Here is a 19,396-nt window from a genome sequence, read left to right on the forward strand (position 1 = left end):
ACAATGAAGTAATACCAAAAAATTTTACAGCAAGTCTCTGGTAAAGGCCTACTGAGTTAGAACTGAGTCAAATTTATAAAAATTAGAGTCATTCCCCAACTGATAAATTGTCGAAGGATATAAACAGGCAGCTTTTAGAAGAAGAAATCAAAGCTATATATAGTCATGAAAAAAATGCCCCAAACCACGTTTGATTAGAGAAAGGCAAATTAAAACAACTCTGAGGTACCACCTCACACCCGTCAGAAATGATAAATGCTGAAGGGGAAGAGGAAATAGGTACATTAATGAACTGTCAGTGGCGTAATGAACTGGTCCAACCATTCTGTAGAGCAATTTGGAACTAGGCTGAAAGGGCTATAAAACTGTGCATACCCTTTAACCCCCCAATACCGTTGCTAGGCCTGTAATCCCAAAGAGAGGAAAGAAAAAGGACCTATAGGTACAAAACTTTATAGCAGCTCTTTTTGTAATGGCAAAGAATTGGAAATTGAAGGGATGCCCATCAGCTGGGAAATGGCTGAACAAGTTATGCCATGATTGTGACAGAGTACTACCATGCTGTGGGAAATGACAAAGGGGACGGTTTCAGAAAAACATGGCGAGATGTATATGAGCTGACACAAAGCAAAGTGAGAAAAACTGGGAGATCATTGTGTCCAGTGACAGCAAGGTTGTAATGATGAAGGGGCTACTCTAATCCAAGGCAATTCCAAAGGACTCATGATGAAAAAAATGCTATCTCCAGAGAAACAACTGATGAACTCTGAGTGCAAACTGACGTAGAATTTCCTCACTTTGTTTTTCTTGCTCTTTTTGAAATACGGCTAATATGGAAATATGTTTTGCATGATTTCACGCATATAATTGATATCACATTGCTTGCCTTCTCCGTGGTTATGGGGGAGGAGAGGAAGAATTTGGAACTTAAAATTTAAAGAGAAAAGAATGTTAAAAAATAAATAATAAACTGGGGGGCCGGGGAGAGGATCCATGGCATGAGGTGTTGATTTTTCAGCTATGGAAACTCAGTCAATTACTATGGTCAAAAAGAGCTGCGATCAACATCAGAAGAGAGAGTGCTCTGGGAATACATCACTGAAGTACTAGTACTACTGTGATCCTCCTCATCCTAAGGCCCATTCTGCCTAAGAGGGTCACACGGTCTCAGGTGCACCTTTGTATGTAGCCCCCTCCCAGGGGAAACTACTACAGCATGTGTGCAAAGAAACCTGTCCCCTGTGAACAAATGCTGCTTTCCCTGAGGCTCATTCATCTGTTGCCTTTCTATTTCAGAAGCCAGAAACAATATCCACGGCATTTTCTTTAGGGTAAACAACTCCACCTTGCACCTTGGAATAGAAGCTCTAACTGAAGTCACTCTCTGATGCCAAGAGTTCATGACTGGGAAGCTTCTGGCCACCAAAAACCATCTTTAAATGACTATGGAGCCCTGCTTCAATTGGAGATTTGCCCTGGAGGCCAAGATGCCCAGGGTAATAAGATGAGTCATCTGCAAAGGATTTTATTTTTTTTGCGGTCAAACATTTTACATAAATGTGAGGACTGGAAAGCAAGAAGACATCTGTGTATTCAGAGGCTGAAATGAAAACCGAGTCCAACATCCACGTCAAGTAAATATTTCCATTGCTGATATTCAGTGAAATGCAGCACGCAGCTGTCCCATCCTGTTTCACTTAGAAGAAAAGACTCATTTAAAAAACAAAACTATTTATTTGGATTTTCATTTTCATTAAAACTATACATCTGAGGTTGAACAGACCCAATCACTAACTTGTATTTAGTCAAGTTAATTTACTCCCTACTATTATTTCCCTAATTCCCTTCCTCCAAACCCTCTCGGTATCCACAAGTGGCTCCAAAGAGCAGGCCTTGTCCATGCACTAGGTGGGCTCCCTGCCACGGGGCAGCCTCTCTCCTTCCCATCTGGCCCCCACTGTCAATGTTTACAGCATAAAGCAGGGCTGCTAACTCGTCGAAGGCAGGACGCATCACAAGCTGCTACAGTTTCCCATTCCCTAAAAATGCTGGATGTGTTATGTGAAGGGGAACTGCTAGAAAGAGGTGAGTGGCCAAGTTCTGAGGCTTATTCATGATGACCCACTGTGATTTAGGGTGGTGTGGTACCTGAAAGACATGGGAACTGGAGCTGCTGAAAAAAATCAGAACAGGGTCCAAGTTACTGAAAATATAAATGTAGGAGATATGCTAGTTTTAAAAATTTTGGCTATGAAAGGTAGAGGAAATATAGGACAATAGCTTGAGGAGATGATATGTTTGAGTAACAGGATCTTTCTGAAAGTTAGGAAAAGTCCTAGGCATGTCTATAGAAAGCAAGGAATAAGCAGGGAGATGATGGAAGACTGAATACGGGAGAAAAAAAGGGAGATCACGCAGGATTTCATCAGCAACTGTGGGCTTAAGTATCATCCCTCTGCCCCCGGGTCAGGATCCAGCCCCCAGCATCTTTTCCTGATGTTTAGACAGTCACACATGCTTATCCACCTACTGGACATTTTGAAACTAGACCCACATACATCTGAAACTCACCAAGTCCAAAACAGAACTCAGTTGTTTTCTATCCGAAACCTACCCCCACCCCAAACTTCACTGATTTCTGCCAAAGGCACCATCTCTTGACATGAGCATTGCCCAGGTTATCCTTAACTCTTCACTTTCCCTCACCCCAAAGACCTAGTCAGTCTCGGAATCTGTCATTGTTACACTCACAGCCACTCCCTTGTCTCAGCTCCTGGACTACTTAAAATAGCCTTCTCATTAGGTTTTCTGAGAACAGGGTTGCTAAAGAAACAGGAAGAAAGGGAGGAGACAGGGAGAGAGGGAGGGACTTATTAAAGACCTGCTGTGCTAAGCCTTTTACAAATATCTCACTGGATCCTCACCATGACCCCGGGAAATAGGTGCTACCCTTACCTCCATTTTCCCTTTCAGGCAGTGACTTGCCCAGGGTCATAGAGCTATCTAGTGTCTGACACTGGATTGAACTCAGGTCTTCCTATTCCAAGGCCAGTGCTCCAGCCACCTAATTGCTTTTTGCGGGAATAATGCTGAGGACCTTTTGAGATAAAGACCCCCTCCCCACCACCACAGCAAGCCTCTATTTTCTGAGTTAAGAAGAGGCCAGGCCTTCTGCTACAAAGGAGATGGTGTAGCAGGTACAGAAAAGAGGAGAAGGATCGGAATGGCCTGTGTAACACGCTGTCTACCAGGGAAGAATGCCACTTTTAAGTGTCTCTATCCAAGGTATTTGGCTACATCTGGCAGCCTCAGGAGAATATCTCCCCTTGTGTCAGTCTCCCACAACAAGGTGTTTCTTTTAGCCAATTAAACTTATGGAGAAAAACGTGTATGTTAAGTTGCTGTGTCAACTGGCCCTGCTGAACACCTGAAAAAAGGCGGTGAGTAAGCCCAGAATTTATTATCAAGGTCACAGTTTTAGCTAGATTTATGGAAGAGATTCATCAGGGCCAATTCCCCTCAGATGTTGTTTGTGCCCAAAGATTCAAACTGCCCAGCAGAGCAGAAATGGATACGAAGGACATAAGGAGGAGGAATACACAACTAAGTGTGTCCTCCTGAAGCCCAGAAGGAGAGATATCCAGGCAAGACTCAAAGGAGTCCTTGTTTCTCCAAAGTATTTGCTCATACTGTGAAAACAGAAGAAATACTGGAGCAGAAGCCCAAGTGCACCAAGAGCCAAGCAATCAAATCTAAGGATAAAATGTAGAAGGGAGATAGTGAATACCTTCACCTATTTCCCAACAGAATGCATTTGTTTACTTTGCCTCATTTCTCACCTAGCCTAATGAATGAATCGGTATTGCCTCAGACAGAGACCTGGGAAAGACCTGAGCTTAAGGCCAACGTCTCCCACCGCATCCCGGGCCATCTTCAGTCATCCTGATCTATATCATGCCACTGGACCCAAATGGCTCCAGAGGAGACAATGAGGCTGATAGCTGCACAGCCATGCCTCACCTAAATCCAACTCACTTGCGAGTCACAGCATCACCTTGCTGATTGCATGTCCTCTTCAAGAACAAAGGACAAAAGAGCAAAAAGCCCTAGAATGCTGAGCGATGAGGAGAGGATGAAACAAGGGGCTCAAACTACCCGCTACCACTAAACAAGAGTCAAGTAAAGGCAGGAGCTAATCCGCTCCCAGGACCATCCCTGTGGTGGAAAGAGAAGATGGAGGACTCCGCATCTAGGAGCAATTCTGCATTTTTAAAACGGAGATAACAGATTTATCCACTTCTCATTCACAAGAAGTTTTTAAAAGATAAAAATAGAGCATAAAATAAAATAAAATAATAAATAAAAGTAAAGCACTATACATAAATGCAAAAGTATAGCTCCCCATAAGGTATCACAAAACAAAGATTGGGAATCACTGTCCTAGTCGAATTCATTCATGCACATCATTGATAGAGTTCCCATTCAGTACGATCACACAAACATACAATTTGGAAAAATGAGTCAGGTTCTCAGTGGCTTTGACCATCCCTACCACCATTCATTATGTCCATCACCCCTCCCCCAGCAAGGGGTGGGGTGGTTATATCATTTGGAAAAAAGCATAAATTTTGCTATTAATTTCACTCCTACTAAATGAACTCAGGAAATTAGAAAGCTGTTTATTAAAACCTTTATAAGGGCAACTAAGTCATACATCCCATGGCAATTTTTCAGACACATGTAGGTGTGTGTTTTAAAGAGGAAACTGTAAGCTATAGTTGGAATAAACTCCATTCTGCTGAACTAGTATCACTGTTGCTTCCTCAAAAAATCCAATTAATGTAAAACGGGAGTCTTCCAGGGTGGCCAGAGAAGAGACAAACGCCACTATGTCTCTCTTCACCCCACTCTCCCAAGACCCTAATGTAAGAGTGTTTAAGTTGTGGCTCTAAATTTTATATAAACAGCACCTATATAGTAGAAGTTCTTTAAACATCAGGGGTTAGGTGAGGTCTTTAGAGAAGAACTAGATTTTAAAACAAATATTTTTTATTATTATTTTAAACACTAGAGGACCAGAAGCATCACCTGATATAAGAAAATTTATAAGAATTTATTTTGAAATAAAAATTTTCATCCTATTCTCTATTTTCTTTTCCTTATGGACTTAAAAAAAAGCACTGTGCCAACTGACACAGCTTGGTCCTTTTCGGTATACTTAAAATATTCTTATATTCTGCTTCTTCTAGTATTAAGTATTAGCACAGAAAGCAAGAAATTTAACTCCCAAACATTTTTTCATTAATTTCCTCATTGAAATCCAGAGGGCTCAGTACTAAATATACATTAAAGTATTCAGTGACCTTCAGATGAAAAGATTCTAAATCCTTGGCTTCCCTATAGCTGTCTAAACTATATGTTCTTTTCCAGTTTAACATAGCAAAACGTGGCTGCAAATCTATAATTCTACCTTCCAACTACGTCATTAATACAAATTACCATGTTTCTGTATATGCAAGCAATTAGAACTAGGCCTTAGGGATCAAGGAATTAACTAGACGACAACAAAGCAGCCCCTGGCTAGACCAGACTTGATTATCCGAATGTAGCACAGAAGCCACATCAGAAATTCCAGATTTTTGGAATTCCGGAGTTATTATACCCACCCCCAATACCACAGGGGAAGGGGGTTCTCTAGAAATAAACTAGCAGGGGAACCTACATCCCACTCTCCATCAAGGGGAAAGGCAAGGCAAGGAAGTACTGCCAACTACAGGTATCCTGCACTATTCCCACAAAAGCATGGCCCTACAACCAAAGACCCATCAGATGCAGAGGGGATCGATGCCCACCCAACCGTTACAGCTGCTTCAAAAAAAAAAAAAAAAGCACAAATGGTAACACAGTTGAGTGGAAAGGACCCTGGATTTAAAATCAGAGAACCTCATTTCAAATCTTGGTTCCTTCTATCTCCCACTTGTCAGATTAGAAAAACTGACATAATAGGAAAATGACGATCGTTAGAGGGGGCATGGGGAAAAAAGAACATTAAAGCACTGTTGGTTGCTCTGCAAATTGGTCCAGCCATTTTGTAAAGCAATTAGCAACTGGGCTGCCCCAGCCCACAAATCACTAAACTATGTATTCATAACCTTTGATGAGGCAATACTAGGCTTATACCCCAAAGAAATCAAAGAAAAAGGAAAAGGAATAGAAGAAAAAGGAAAATACATACAAAAATGTTTATATTAAAGTTTCTGTTGTGATGGAAAAGAACTGGAAACTAAGGGGGTGCCCATTAATTTGAGAATGGCTAAATAAATTATGGTATAAAATATAATGTAGTACTACTATATTTTAAGAAATGACAAAAGGAATGGTTTCAGAAAAACTTGGGAAGACTTATATGAAATGCCACAGAGTGAAGTGAGCTGAACCAAGAGAACAATTACCCAGTAATAACAGCTTAGTACAAATAACTTTGAAAAACTTAAGAACTCTGATCAATGCAATCAACAATCACCACTCCAGAGGACCAATAATAAAACTAGAGACTTGGCAGTGAGATAATGGATTCAAGATGCTGAATGAGACATATATATTGGGACACGGCCAATGGAGGATCTATTTTACTTGATTATGCATTTTTCAGGGCAGCAAAGTGGTGCAGTGCCAGGCCTGGAGTCAGGAAGACTCACCTTCCTGAGTTCAAATCTGGCCTCAGGCACTTCCTAGCTGTGAGACCCTCGGCAAGTCATTTCAACCTGTTTGCCTCAGTTTCCTCATCTATAAAATGAGCTGGAGAAGGAAATGGCAAACCACTCTAGGATCTTTGCCAAGAAAACCCCAAATGGAGTCACAAAGACACAACTGAAAAACGACTCAACAATAAAATGCATTTTTGTTATGAAGTTTTTTCTTTTTCTCCCTAGTGGGAGATAGATAAGAAATGAGAAGTAAAAGAAAATGACTGCTTGTTAATTGAAAAAAAAATTTTTTTAATCATAGTTCTTCATTTATTAGCTGTGTAACCTTGGGCAAGTCACCTCTCTGGGCTTCAATATCTTCTTGTACAAAATAAGAGACCCAGGCTAGATAACACAAATTTCCTGTCCAGTTTTAAATCCATTATGTGAAAACTAACCACCAAAAGCTTGCTTCCTGAAGACTAACAATAGGGCTGTATCTCAGCAATTCATTTAGAGAATGTAGGTAATCAAGACTGATAAATCCGTGAAAAGTATTAACCAAGAGTCAAAGCATTAATGTGCTGTGATTTGGAGTCAGTTTTGCTAAGTTAAAATGTCTACTCAGACATCTGAGTAAGTCAGAGCTACAGAGCTCTAAGGCACATGGTTATCCAAGCAGCCTCCACAAAGAGCAAGCCAACCCTTCAACGCAGCTTAGTTTTATGAACAAAGTAGTTGCCAGGAATGCACTCTTTTCCGCAGAAAGTGGTTTGCCCAGATTTCAGTGGTTTGCATAGGTTTCACTTCTTTCCCCTGGAAGCTTCAATAGTCTTCCAACACCTTCATCTTGGACTTATGGAAATACTGACATAAAATGTAGAAGTGACCGAAGATGGAGCAAATGCACAAGCTAAGAGCCTGATTCAATCAATCAGATCCAGGATTTTGATCCTATTTAATGCCAGGAGATTCAGGGAAAGATGAGGAGTTGAAACTCCTTTAGGTTAATGGAAAATAGCCTAGGAAATATGTCAGAAAGTGGAAGACAGCCCAAAACCTGCTCAGAGTGAAGCAACCAGCAGCTGCCTTTATTTTAAAGCTTTAGACACCAGACACTCCAGAGGGGAAGAGCTAGCAACTGAGGGGAACAAAACTAGTCTCACAGTTTCCTTTCTAATGAGAAACACAGCATTATATTATCAAGCAAGACATATCCCCTGAGCCCCATGCTTTATGTTGATGAAAGAAAGCAGTTGAAAATAATTTTCTTCTACTGTACAGAAGCTAGTGTCTCCCTCATCACATTCTAAGGAGCTTCTTATGCTGGAAATTCCTAAAGCAGAGGATATCCAAAGGTCCTTGTTGCAACCCATTGGAAGACATCTCCAGCTACCGTTTTACATTCCCTGCATTTCAAAAGGCAACCTTGTCCACTTTTCCGATTACCTACACATCTCCCGTATTTAAAGCTACGTCTTGCTTTAACTGCCACCTCTACAAGGTACCTTCAAACTGATCTTTCTTTAGCCAAAGCAGAGGTAGGATATCTATGACAAGTGGCTGGCTGCCTTTTGTCCTGACTTCCTAAACCAAAGTATACGTTAGCTCTTAATATCTCACACTCCAAATCCCTTCATCCACCCTGAACTCAACTCTATGTGATGGCATCTAAATCCAACAGACTCTGAAGAGAAGCCTGTTGGAAATTTCTTAGGGCTGGGCCTTTTGCATGTCTAACAGCATGAAGAAATATACATACTGAATGCATTAACTTAATACTGTACAGTATACATGAATAAGAAACAGGAAATACTTACTGCGAGGAACAGCATACAGTACATGGAAAATGAAGAATGCCCAGAATAAAATGATAATCTAGAAGAAAAAGGAGATGAGAAAGAATGACATTAACCTTCCTTTTTTCTACATTAATTCATACAAATATTTGCCAACATATTTCATAGGCAGAAACAAATGGAAATGGTTTGTTTTGTTTGTTTAAACTGGGCAGTCTACGCTATTTCCCTTGTCTGATTAGACTCTGTGTTAAACTTGGGAAAATCACTTCTTTCGAGTTTCCAGTTTCCTCATTTGTAAAGATTAAACTATCTGATCTCACAGGTCCCTTCTACCAGGGAAAACCTCTGATAATTCTATTTGTGTCAACAACTTCCTTAAAGAGGAAGAATGCAACATCTCTAAATCATCAATAAAAAACCAAAACATTTCTGCATTTTACGATGTCTGACCCCAAGACTGGTCAGAAAAAAAAAAAGTGAACTAATTCCTTTGCGCATATTTAACATTGACCTTAAATGAAGAAAACTAAACCAATCAGCCTCACTAAGAAAAGAAACATTTATCAGGGTCTGGCCCCTGCAGATGGGATATAGTTATCTCACCACGAGGCTTAGAAGGACCTGGAACCAACTTCTCAAAGCAGCCACGTAGGCTGCAGTGATAGCTAAGGGAGCTACTTGATTAAAAATAAATTAACAAGGCTCACTTGGAAGCCAAGTGCTTGTAACCACCCTATAAAGGATCAGGACATATTTGTCTTTTTTATACATATAATTTGGTTCTTTGTCCTCCAGAAAAGAGATACAAGGACAAAACAAAAAAAATGACAAAGTGAAATGGTGAATGACAAAGACTGTACTGGTTTTAAATAGAGAAAGAAGGTATATTGATCACACATTCTGTGTCCTAAAGGTACTGATAGTCCATAATTCTCCCTTGTACTAGACCAAGAACCCAAGAAACCTTTCCCATCTCTCCAGAATCTGGCACTTAGTTGACTTGCGGACTAGGAGAAAAACCATGACTGGGCTAAGAATCTATACAGGAAATTTCTGGACTGGAATTGTGCCCCCAGCAGCTCACAGTACACTATGCTCCAGTGTCTCAGAGAAAACATAATCTAAATAAACTCTCACACAAAGTATCTAAAATTTCCAACACACACAAAATTATATATGAGAACAAAAAACCCAAATCACCAAATGACTCCTACAAAATGCAGTTGAACTGAGCCATGCTCAAGTTAAGTATCTGGTTGCTCAAGAATCCTAAATCCTATAAAGGAAAATTATTTCTTATGTGGCATCTGCAGTGCAAAATATTCACTTTTCCAAGGTAAGGGGTATCACACACCAAGGCAATTTGACAAAACCAAACGTTAATGAAAAGCTAAGTAATTCTCTATTTTCTAAAAATTCTACTCCTTGATACAAGAGCAATCCCTCCTGAGGCTCACCCAAAAAACAAGTTTGGGAAATGGAGGTAAAACAAGGGTTCTCTTAATAGCCAATCACTGTACCCCCATTTTCTAGCAGGTGAATTTCTACACCTCATTCTTAAGCATTCTTTCTGCTAATCCAGATACCTCCACCACACACTTGGAAAGTCTGTACATTACTTTGGCAAAGCCAACTGAGCAGACATTTTTCAAGTAGCCAGCCAGTCAGGCAGCATTTATTAAGGGCCTTCTATTAAGGGTCTGGTACCATGCTAATTTGGGGAAGGGGAGCTTTTGGTAGTATAGTTCCAAACTGCTTTCCAGAATGGTTGGACCAGTTCACAGTTAGTTCTACCAAGAGTATCTGCTGTATCTGTTTCCCTCCAGCATTTGACATTTTCTTTTTTTTTTTTTTTTTTTTTTTGGCAAAATGGATGTGAGGTAGCATCTCAAGAGTTGCTTCAATTTGTATTTTTCTAATTATTAGAGATTCTGAACATCTAGCTATTGAAAACTTGGATTTCTTCCTCTGAAAACTGGCTACTCATATCTTTTGACCATTTTAAGAATGGCTTTTATTCATAGACATTTGAATAAGTTCATAGATAGATAAATCTTAGAAATGAAACTTTTTAATCAGAGAAACATAATGCCAAGATTTTTTCCCCATTTACCCACTTCTCTTCTAACTTTATCTGAACTGAGTTATGCATAAAACTTTTTCATTTTATATAATAAAAATGGGCCATTTTACCTCCTGTAACCTTCTCTATCTCTTAATGTGTTATAAACTCTTTACCTATTCATAAATCTGACAGGTAATTTCTTTCTTTTTCCTCTAATTTGTGTATGATGACTCCCTTTATTTCTAAGTCATGAAACCATTTGTACCTTGTCTTAGTATATGGTAAGAACAACTGGTCTATACCTGGTTTCTGCTTTCCAGTTTTCACAAGTTTTTGTTGGAAAGTGAGTTCTCTGAGAACTTTCACTTGATCAAACAACAGGTAGGTTACTGTTTTAATTTGCTTCTATATATCATATAATCTATTCCACTGATGAATCTGTTTCTTAACCAATACCAAATCATTTTGATGATTCCTACAATGTAGTGTATTTTCAAGATCTGATATTGCTAAGCCACTTTTCTTTTCACTATTTTTTCATTAAACCCTTCGATATTTATTACTGATCTTTTGTTCCTCAATGAATTTTGTTATTTTGTTTTCTGATTCTATAAAGCTTGGTATGGAACTGAATTAGTAAATTAATTTAAGATGCGTGTCATTTTTATTATATTGACTCAAGACTATCAATTATTATTTTATAATTATTTCAGTCTGCATTTGCATAATGTTTGGTAATGGTGCTCATACAGTTCTTGTGTGTGTGTGTGTGTGTGTGTGTGTGTGTGAGAGAGAGAGAGAGAGAGAGAGAGAGAGAGAGAGAGAGTGTCTTGGCAGGTGGATTCTCAAGTATTTTATATTTTCTATGGTTATTTTAAATATAATTATTCTTGTCACTTCCCACTGAATTTTGATGGTAATATACAGAAATGCTAGTGATTTATGCAGGTTTATTTATTTTATATCCTGCAACTTTGTGGGAGTTCTTGTTTCATTTGTTTTTTTCCACTGATCCTCTAAGGTTTCCTAAAAAGACAAAACAAAAAACCATTACGTCATCTGCAAAAATTGACAATTTAGTTTCATCTTCGCCTATGCTTATTCCCAAATAAGGGTTTTTTAAGAAGAATGAGACATAAGTATGTTTGTAGACAGTTGGGATACAGCCAGCAGACCAAGAGATTGAAACTTAGTGAGAGAGCAGAAACGACAGGGCAATCTGCTGGAAGAGATGTGACGGGATGGATTCACTGGTGTATGGAGAGAGGTTTGCTTGGGCAAGGAGAAGGACCTCTTCACCTGGGGTAAAGGAGTAGACTTTTGACGGAAGATACTAAATTGTTTACAGATGTGACATTTTGATAGTTTCCTCCAAATCCTGGTCTGAAACCTCTTAAATACAAGTGGAATATGACTAACAAATCTGCCTTGAGATGGTCGGAGTGAAAACTGATTTCTTGGACAGATAATAGTGGACTGGCAAAAATGGTTTTGCTTGTATTGACACAGGACATGGGCTACCTGGATCAGGAAACAAAACTTTTTATGAGATTTGAAACCAGCTGATAATACATTCCACACCAAAGGCAAAGAGGGAAGAGCAGGTCTGGTTGTTTTTTTTTAATCACACTCTAATCAAGGGCTGCAGAATTTCATGAAGCCAAAAGAGTAACCTTTCTATAAAATCTCACATGGACTATGTAAGAAAGGTCCAAAGTGAGACTGACAAGCATACTTTTCAAGTTACTAATAAAACCATTTCAACTTGTTATTAACTATACTCACTGTCAAGTGTTATGTGGCTGTTCTTTCTACTCTGTTGGAGTTACTGTGTAAACTGTTTTCTCTGCTTCTTTCGCTATGTGTCAATTCGGATAGATCTTTCCGTGCTTCTCTAGATTCAACATTTCTTACAATACAGTAATATTTTATTATGTTCATGCACCACAATTTAAGCCATTCTCTAACCAACAGATTTCTATTTTATTGCCATTTCTTTGCTACTAGACAAAGGTCCCCCATAAAACTTTGGTATAAATGGGGACTTTCTTATCAGTGACCTTCCTTGGGGTATAAGCCTAGCAGTTCAATCTCTGGATCAAAAAGGAATGAACATTTTATTTACTTTATTTGCCTGATTCCAAAATGGTCATACTGCTTCATGGTGAATGTACTAGTGTGCCTATCTCATCATAACCCATATAACATTGACTGTTCCCATCTTTTGTCACCTTTGCCATTTTGCTAGGTGTAAAATGAAACCTCAGGGTTGTTTAGATTTGCATTTTTTTCTTAGCATTCTTATAGGGTTATTGATAGTAATAGGTAATTTTAATTTCATGAAAAAGCAATTCTTCTTTTGAGAACTGTTTGTTCACATCCTGTAATCGCATATTTCTTAGGGAACGGTTTTTGGGTTTCGATGTAGACACATTTTGGATACCAAACACTTATTTAAGAAACGTGATACAAAGATGGTTTACCATTTGGTCACTTCCCTTCTTAACCAAGATGCATTAGTTTTATTTCCTTAGAAACCTTTCAATTTCATGATAAGGGCAGTCAGGTAGCACAGTGAATACAACAGATCACCAAGCCTGGAGTCAGAAAGACCTCAGTTCAAATCCCACCTCAGGTGCTACTAGCTGTGTGAATTTGGGCAACTGTCTCAGTTTCCTCATCTGTAAAATGTAGATATAATAACTGCAGTTATCTCCCAGAGTCACATATAAATGCTGGCACATATAAATGCTAGCTGCTATTAATATGTTTACATAATCAAAATAACCTATATAATTTTTGTAATTGCCTATATCCCTTGTTTGGTTTTAATGGTAATACATATTTAATATTCAGGTCAGGTATACATTTAGAATGTATTGAAGGATGTGGTATAAGGTGTTGGTCTTAGCCTAATTTCTGCCAGCTTGCAAGTTTTCCCAGACATTTTTATCATAAAGAGTTCTTTACTAAGCAATTCATGTTTTGAGATTTACTGAACACTAGGTTACTGAGTTCCATTGTTTGTGATTCTCCCCTTTCTAGTCTGTTTCACTGACCTAATGCTCCAACCTTTAACTAATACCAAATAGTTCTGATGACTGCTGCTTTATGATACAGACTGAGTTCTGAAAGTGCTATTCCCCCTTCATTCTTACCTTATTCTAGAACTTTTATTTCTCCAGATGACTTATTATTTTATCAAGTTCCGCAAGTATCCCTTTGATTTGGTTGGTTAGCATAGAAATGTAGATTAACATTGGCAGTATAGTCAATTTTAATCATGTTGGCATGTCCCAATTATGAGCACGAAGTATTCTACCAGTGACTGATTGGCCCTTTATTTCATTAAGGAGCACCTTGCAATTGAATCTATACAAGTATTGTATACAAAAATATGCTTAGCAGTTAATGTTTATGGACCACATAACATATTGGGAAATTCTTAACACCCTGTGTTGCCTCTTTTTCGACCTCTCCTCCACCACACACTCACAGAGGAAGTAGAACAGTACCAAAAGGGATATTTTGTATTTGTTTGTTTGGTTCATTTCTCTTTTACTATAAGTAGATTTCACCTAGAGGCAAGTCGGCTGGTAATGAGATACTGTGTATTGTGCTCAAATGTTCTCCAGCACTGTAAAACTTATCAGAGCTGGCATCCTGCTCATGGTGAGCATGACAGCACTTGGAATCCTGGAGACAGCTATCATGTCCTGCCTAACAGACCTCTCCCCCCATCCAATTTTCTCTTCTCCACCAATTAAGAAGCACAAAGATCTTTTTCAGGTAACACTTAAAAGAATAGCTTATTTATAAAAGACTGAATTTTTTACTTCATTTCATTAAATCATCCTGGCAGCTAACACTCTCTACTAATATATGACACGCAAAATGTATTCATATCCATTTAAGGGATAATTATGTAGAAAACAATACTGCAAACCTTAAAGCATTATTATTGTTCTCAATATCCCAATGAAGAATTTATTACACTTATTTTTTTTTTAGAAACAGGCTACCAAACCAAATAAATCATTATCGAACGATTATTTACTGGTCATCTTGGTGAGATCATAAAGTTTCTCTAAGCCTTAGACTACCTGGACTATAGAACAAAGATACAACCATGCTTTCTAGCACTCACCACAAAAAAGTGGGATTCTAATGCCATTCCTTCCACTGAGGTTTAGTAGAAGGATAAAATCTGGATAAAAGGAAAAACCACTAAATATGCCAAGCTAAGCCTATATAATCTAGACAAATGTGGTTTATTTAGTTGCACTACAAGTACTCATCTTTAGTAACCTAGGAGGTGCTTAAGAATGCTTTTACTCCAAAGCTTTCTTATGTAATCAGTCATATGACTCATGCTGCATGATGGTTTATTAAAACTATAAAATTAAGGCCATAGCTCGATTTTACAAGTGACTCTTCCTTTGAAGCCAAACAAATGCAATGTAAATAAATACCCCTATGAATAGCATCCTATAGCCACAACCTTTCTTCATGTACTAAGCAGGTTCAAACTGTTTGCTTTCATTTTTAAAATAGTTCATTAGGGTATTTCAGTTAAAACAATAAAACTACTGGGCTTATAACACCATCATATTCACTTTGGCCATGGAGGTTAGAAGAAAATGAAAATGGTATATGTTTTAAAAAATATATTTTATACAGCAATACTTTTTATTGTAATCCAGTACTGAAAAGACAGAGGATGTCCACTAATTAGGGAATCGCTGAACCCTAAGAAAGGACCTGTTTGAACTGATGCAATGATGTGAACAGAACCAAGAGAAAGACGTACCCAACAACTAAAACACTAAAGGTAAACATCTATGAGAAACTTAAGAACAATAAACGGGGGGGGAGGGGAGAAGGGGACACAGAGATTCCAAAAATACTGATGATGAAGCATGTTTCCAAGATGGTGGCTGGAAAACAGGGACTCGCTAAAGCTCTCCTCCAAATCTCTACAAACACATGTAAAAAAGAAAACAAATTCCAGAGCTACAGAACCCATGAAATAACAAAAGGAAACAAGTCTCCAGCCCAAGACGGCCGGGATGGTCACGGGGAAGTGACCTATCGCACTGTTCTAGGAGCAGAGAGCAGCCCAGCGTGAGCCACACCAGGACAGACTAGGCCAAGAGTACACCAGGTGGAGCAGACCTCAGTGCCCTGAATCACTGAACTGTGGCAGTTACCAGACTTCTCAAACCATAAAAGCTAAAGACAACAGAGCAGGTCAGTGGAAAAAGTGCTGGATCTGGTTGAGAGAAGTGCAAGGTCTGGCCCCAGCCCTGGGGTGGTGGAGGTGGCATGGTGACAGCAGCAGGAAGCTCTGGTAGCTGCTTCCAGAGCTCCACCAGCAGCTGCTTTCAGAGCCCCTTACCCACACAGTGGGAGGAATCAAGCAGCTGATCAGAGTGGGAGTGCAGGAAGCACTTTGCTGGCACAAAAGCAAAGTTCTCTTGCTTTGCCCTGCTTGGATCTAGTCACAGTCCTTGTTGGTGGTTCTTGGGGGAGGAGGAGCGCTGGTGTGGCAGTGCTTTATGGTGACTGTGGAGTAGAAGTAGCTCTGAAAACAGCAGCGCAAAACTCCTGAAACTTGGGACAAAGCACTCTCTACTCTAGAAGCAGTCATACATTGACAAAAAGCTCAAAAGTTATGTAATTGACTGAGAAGATGAGCAAGCAGCGTAAAAGGACTCAAGACTATAGAATCTTTTTTTGGTGACAAAGAAGATCAAAACATACAGCCGGAAGAAGTCAACAAAGTCAAAGAGCCTTCATCAAAAGCTTCCAAGAAAAATATGAATTGGTCTCAGGACATGGAAGAGCTCAAAAAGGATCTGGAAAAGCAAGTAAGAGAAGTAGAGGAAAAATTGGGAAGAGGAATGAGAGTGATGCGAGAAAATCATGAAAAACAAGTCAATGACTTGCTAAAGGAGACCCAAAAAAATAATGAAGAAAATAACACCTTAAAAGATAGACTAACCCAAATGGCAAGAGAGCTCCAAAAAGCCAATGAGGAGAAGAATGCCTTGAAAGGCAGAATTACCCAAATGGAAAAGGAGGTCCAAAAGACCACTGAACAAAATACTACCTTAAAAATTAGAATGGAGCAAGTGGAAGCTAGTGACTTTATGGGAAATCAAGAAATTATAAAACAGAATCAAAGGAATGAAAAATGGAAGACAATGTCAAGTATCAGTGAAAAACCATTGACCTGGAGAATATGTCCAGGAGAGAAAATTTTTAAATTATTGGACTACCTGAAATCCATGATCAAAAAAGAGCCTAGATATCATCTTTCAAGAAATTATCAAGGAAAACTTCCCTGATATTCTAGAACCAGAGGGTAAAATAGAAATTGAAAGAATCCACTGATTGCCTCTTGAAAAAGATCCCAAAAAGAAAACTCCTAGGAATATTGTAGCCAAATTCCAGAGTTCCCAGGTCAAGGAGAAAATATTGCAAGCAGTCAGAAAGAAACAATTTGAGTACTGTGGAAACACAATCAGAATAACCCAAGATCTAGCAGCTTCTATGTTAAGGGATCAAAGGGCTTAGAATATGATATTCTGGAGGTCAAAGGAGCTAGGATTAAAACCAAGAATCATTTACCCAACAAAACCGAGTATAATATTACAGGGCAAAATATGGATTTTCAATAAAATAGAGGACTTGCATTGCTTACTACCCACTGGCAGACAAGTGATGGATTCAAAGTACAGAATAATATGTATATTTTCAAATATGGTCAATGTGTTAATTTGTTTTATATGACTGTTATAAGGGTGAGCTTTTTAGCAAACAGAATGATAAGTGAATTTTAAAAAAGAGAGCAAAAGGAAAAACAGAACAGAAGGAAGTTCACAAAGGAAACAGACAAGCAGGGAGGGAGAAGGAGGGAAAAGGAAAAGGAGGGAGATGGGAAAAGAGAAAAGGGAAAAAGAGGAGACAAGGAAAGAGGTAGGAAGAAGAGGATTGAGAAGAAAGAGAGGGAGAGAGAGAGGGTAGAGAAGGAGGCAAAGAGAGAACTTATATTCTTTGTACACTACACTCAATTCAACATAAAATTACTCAACATAAAAACCACTAAAAAAAAAAGCACAGCAAGGCCAGTCCCTAGTATAATGTAGAACCTGCTTTATTAGGAAAACAATTTGCATAATTTCATCATCTACTTCAGGTGAAACTACCAACTTTTAATTATCATGTTTATGAAAGAAAAGGGAAAACTTAAGATTACTGAATGAATTAAACTGACCTCAAGATTCATAACAGAAAGTAGCGATTATCAGCATCAGGCCAGCAAGTAGAGGAAGTTGGGAGAAGAAATGAATCCATAAAAACCAACACAGAAGTAAAATAAGAGGTGAAAAGGAAGCTGGTCAGACAGGTCCACTCTCAATTCCTACCAGATCAGTCTAACTAACCTGACTATAAATCATGCAAACACAAAGGATACATTAAAGGCAACCTGCCTAAAAGCATGGTAAAGAAGACAAAACGTTAGATTACTCAAAATATCGTTAAGTATTCTGTTGTACAGTTTTATACAGATACAGATTTTATGAGTGCATGAACACATGCATGTATAAACCTACATGCACAATAAAAAACAGCTATTATGTAACGACATTTATGCGTGAATTTCTGTAAATTAATTAGAATACAACGGTAGGAAGAAAAGATATATTCTAATAAAATTAATCTAACAAATAAAAATGTCTGTATTCCTTTTTGCAAATTTAAATGTCACTAAACGTTATTTTTCTGACTCTATGTACTTAAGAAAATAATATAAAGCTTCATCTTAATGAAAGTCTAAGAAATCTGCATAAAAAAGGTATACCCACTTTTTCCTATAGTTATAGAACACATCTGGCCAATTGTAATGCTCAGTGATAGCTATTAACAACCTTCCCAGGTGTACTTAAACACAATTATTTCATTAGTTTGACCCCATAAATGAGGTGAATCAGTTGAATTTGACATTTATTCTCTTCTGTGTTTTTCCCTCTAACATATAGCTATTTGGAGTTCCAATTTTATTAAAGAACAGCATTGGGAAGTAGGGCTTTCCAAGTGCCAATGCTGTATATACCCCTTCTAAAGTCAAAGACTGGGTTGGATGGAGAAACTGGGAAAGATGGTGGAGTAGAAGATAGTACAACCTAGTCTCTCCTATAACTATACCAACAAAGAAGTAGAAAGGGCTCCAGACCAAAAGGGACCATGAAATCCAAGGAGAAAGCACGACATCATTTTTCCAGCCAATGATCATGAATGTATACCCCAAGTATGTAAAAAAGGAAGGAACTATGTATGGAAAGGGTGAGCAGGCATCTCTGTCCTTCTAACACAGGAGCTGAATTAAGGATAAACCAATTAAGCCAGTGGGCAGTCCCACACCAGGAGTAGTCCTCCTACAGGATGGAACACTGATCCTGAAGCAGGATCCCACATTCAGCCCATTGACCCACACTAGGGGAAAGCCAGAAGTTCTGTTGCTCTGACCCCACAGCAAGATCTAAGATTCACAACCTGAGCCACTGACCAGGGCCAAGAGCTAGGCTAGGGAAGAGGTCTGTGTGTGGTATTACGTACAGCTCTGCTGTTCTGAAACTGCAGAGTTCTTCCAGCTAGCTCACAAGGGTCAAGACTAGCAATTATCTCCTGGAGTTCAAGTTAGGAGCAAGCCTGCAAACTGTGTTACCCAGACCTAAACTGTAGTCTGGTGTATGCAAAGCTCACACCAGAAAGGCAGCAGTAAAACCACGTCTTATATCAGACAACCTGGACCCTTTGCTGGTCCCTAGCATGGGCTT

The 19,396-nt window shown here is 38.8% G+C and overlaps 1 protein-coding gene across 2 annotated transcripts in view; it reads right to left on the minus strand.

Annotated features, from left to right (window-relative positions):
- PLPP1 (phospholipid phosphatase 1) overlaps positions 1 to 19,396 on the minus strand; it is a 119,805-nt gene that overhangs the window by 8,054 nt on the left and 92,355 nt on the right. For both annotated transcript variants that reach the window (XM_036760863.1, XM_036760853.1), the window contains exon 4: positions 8,507 to 8,564. In XM_036760863.1, coding sequence (XP_036616758.1) covers positions 8,507 to 8,564 — 58 coding nt within the window. The remainder of the gene's footprint in view (positions 1 to 8,506; positions 8,565 to 19,396) is intronic.

The sequence above is a fragment of the Trichosurus vulpecula genome, chromosome 1, assembly GCF_011100635.1.
Source record: "Trichosurus vulpecula isolate mTriVul1 chromosome 1, mTriVul1.pri, whole genome shotgun sequence".
Taxonomy (NCBI): Eukaryota; Metazoa; Chordata; class Mammalia; order Diprotodontia; family Phalangeridae; genus Trichosurus; species Trichosurus vulpecula.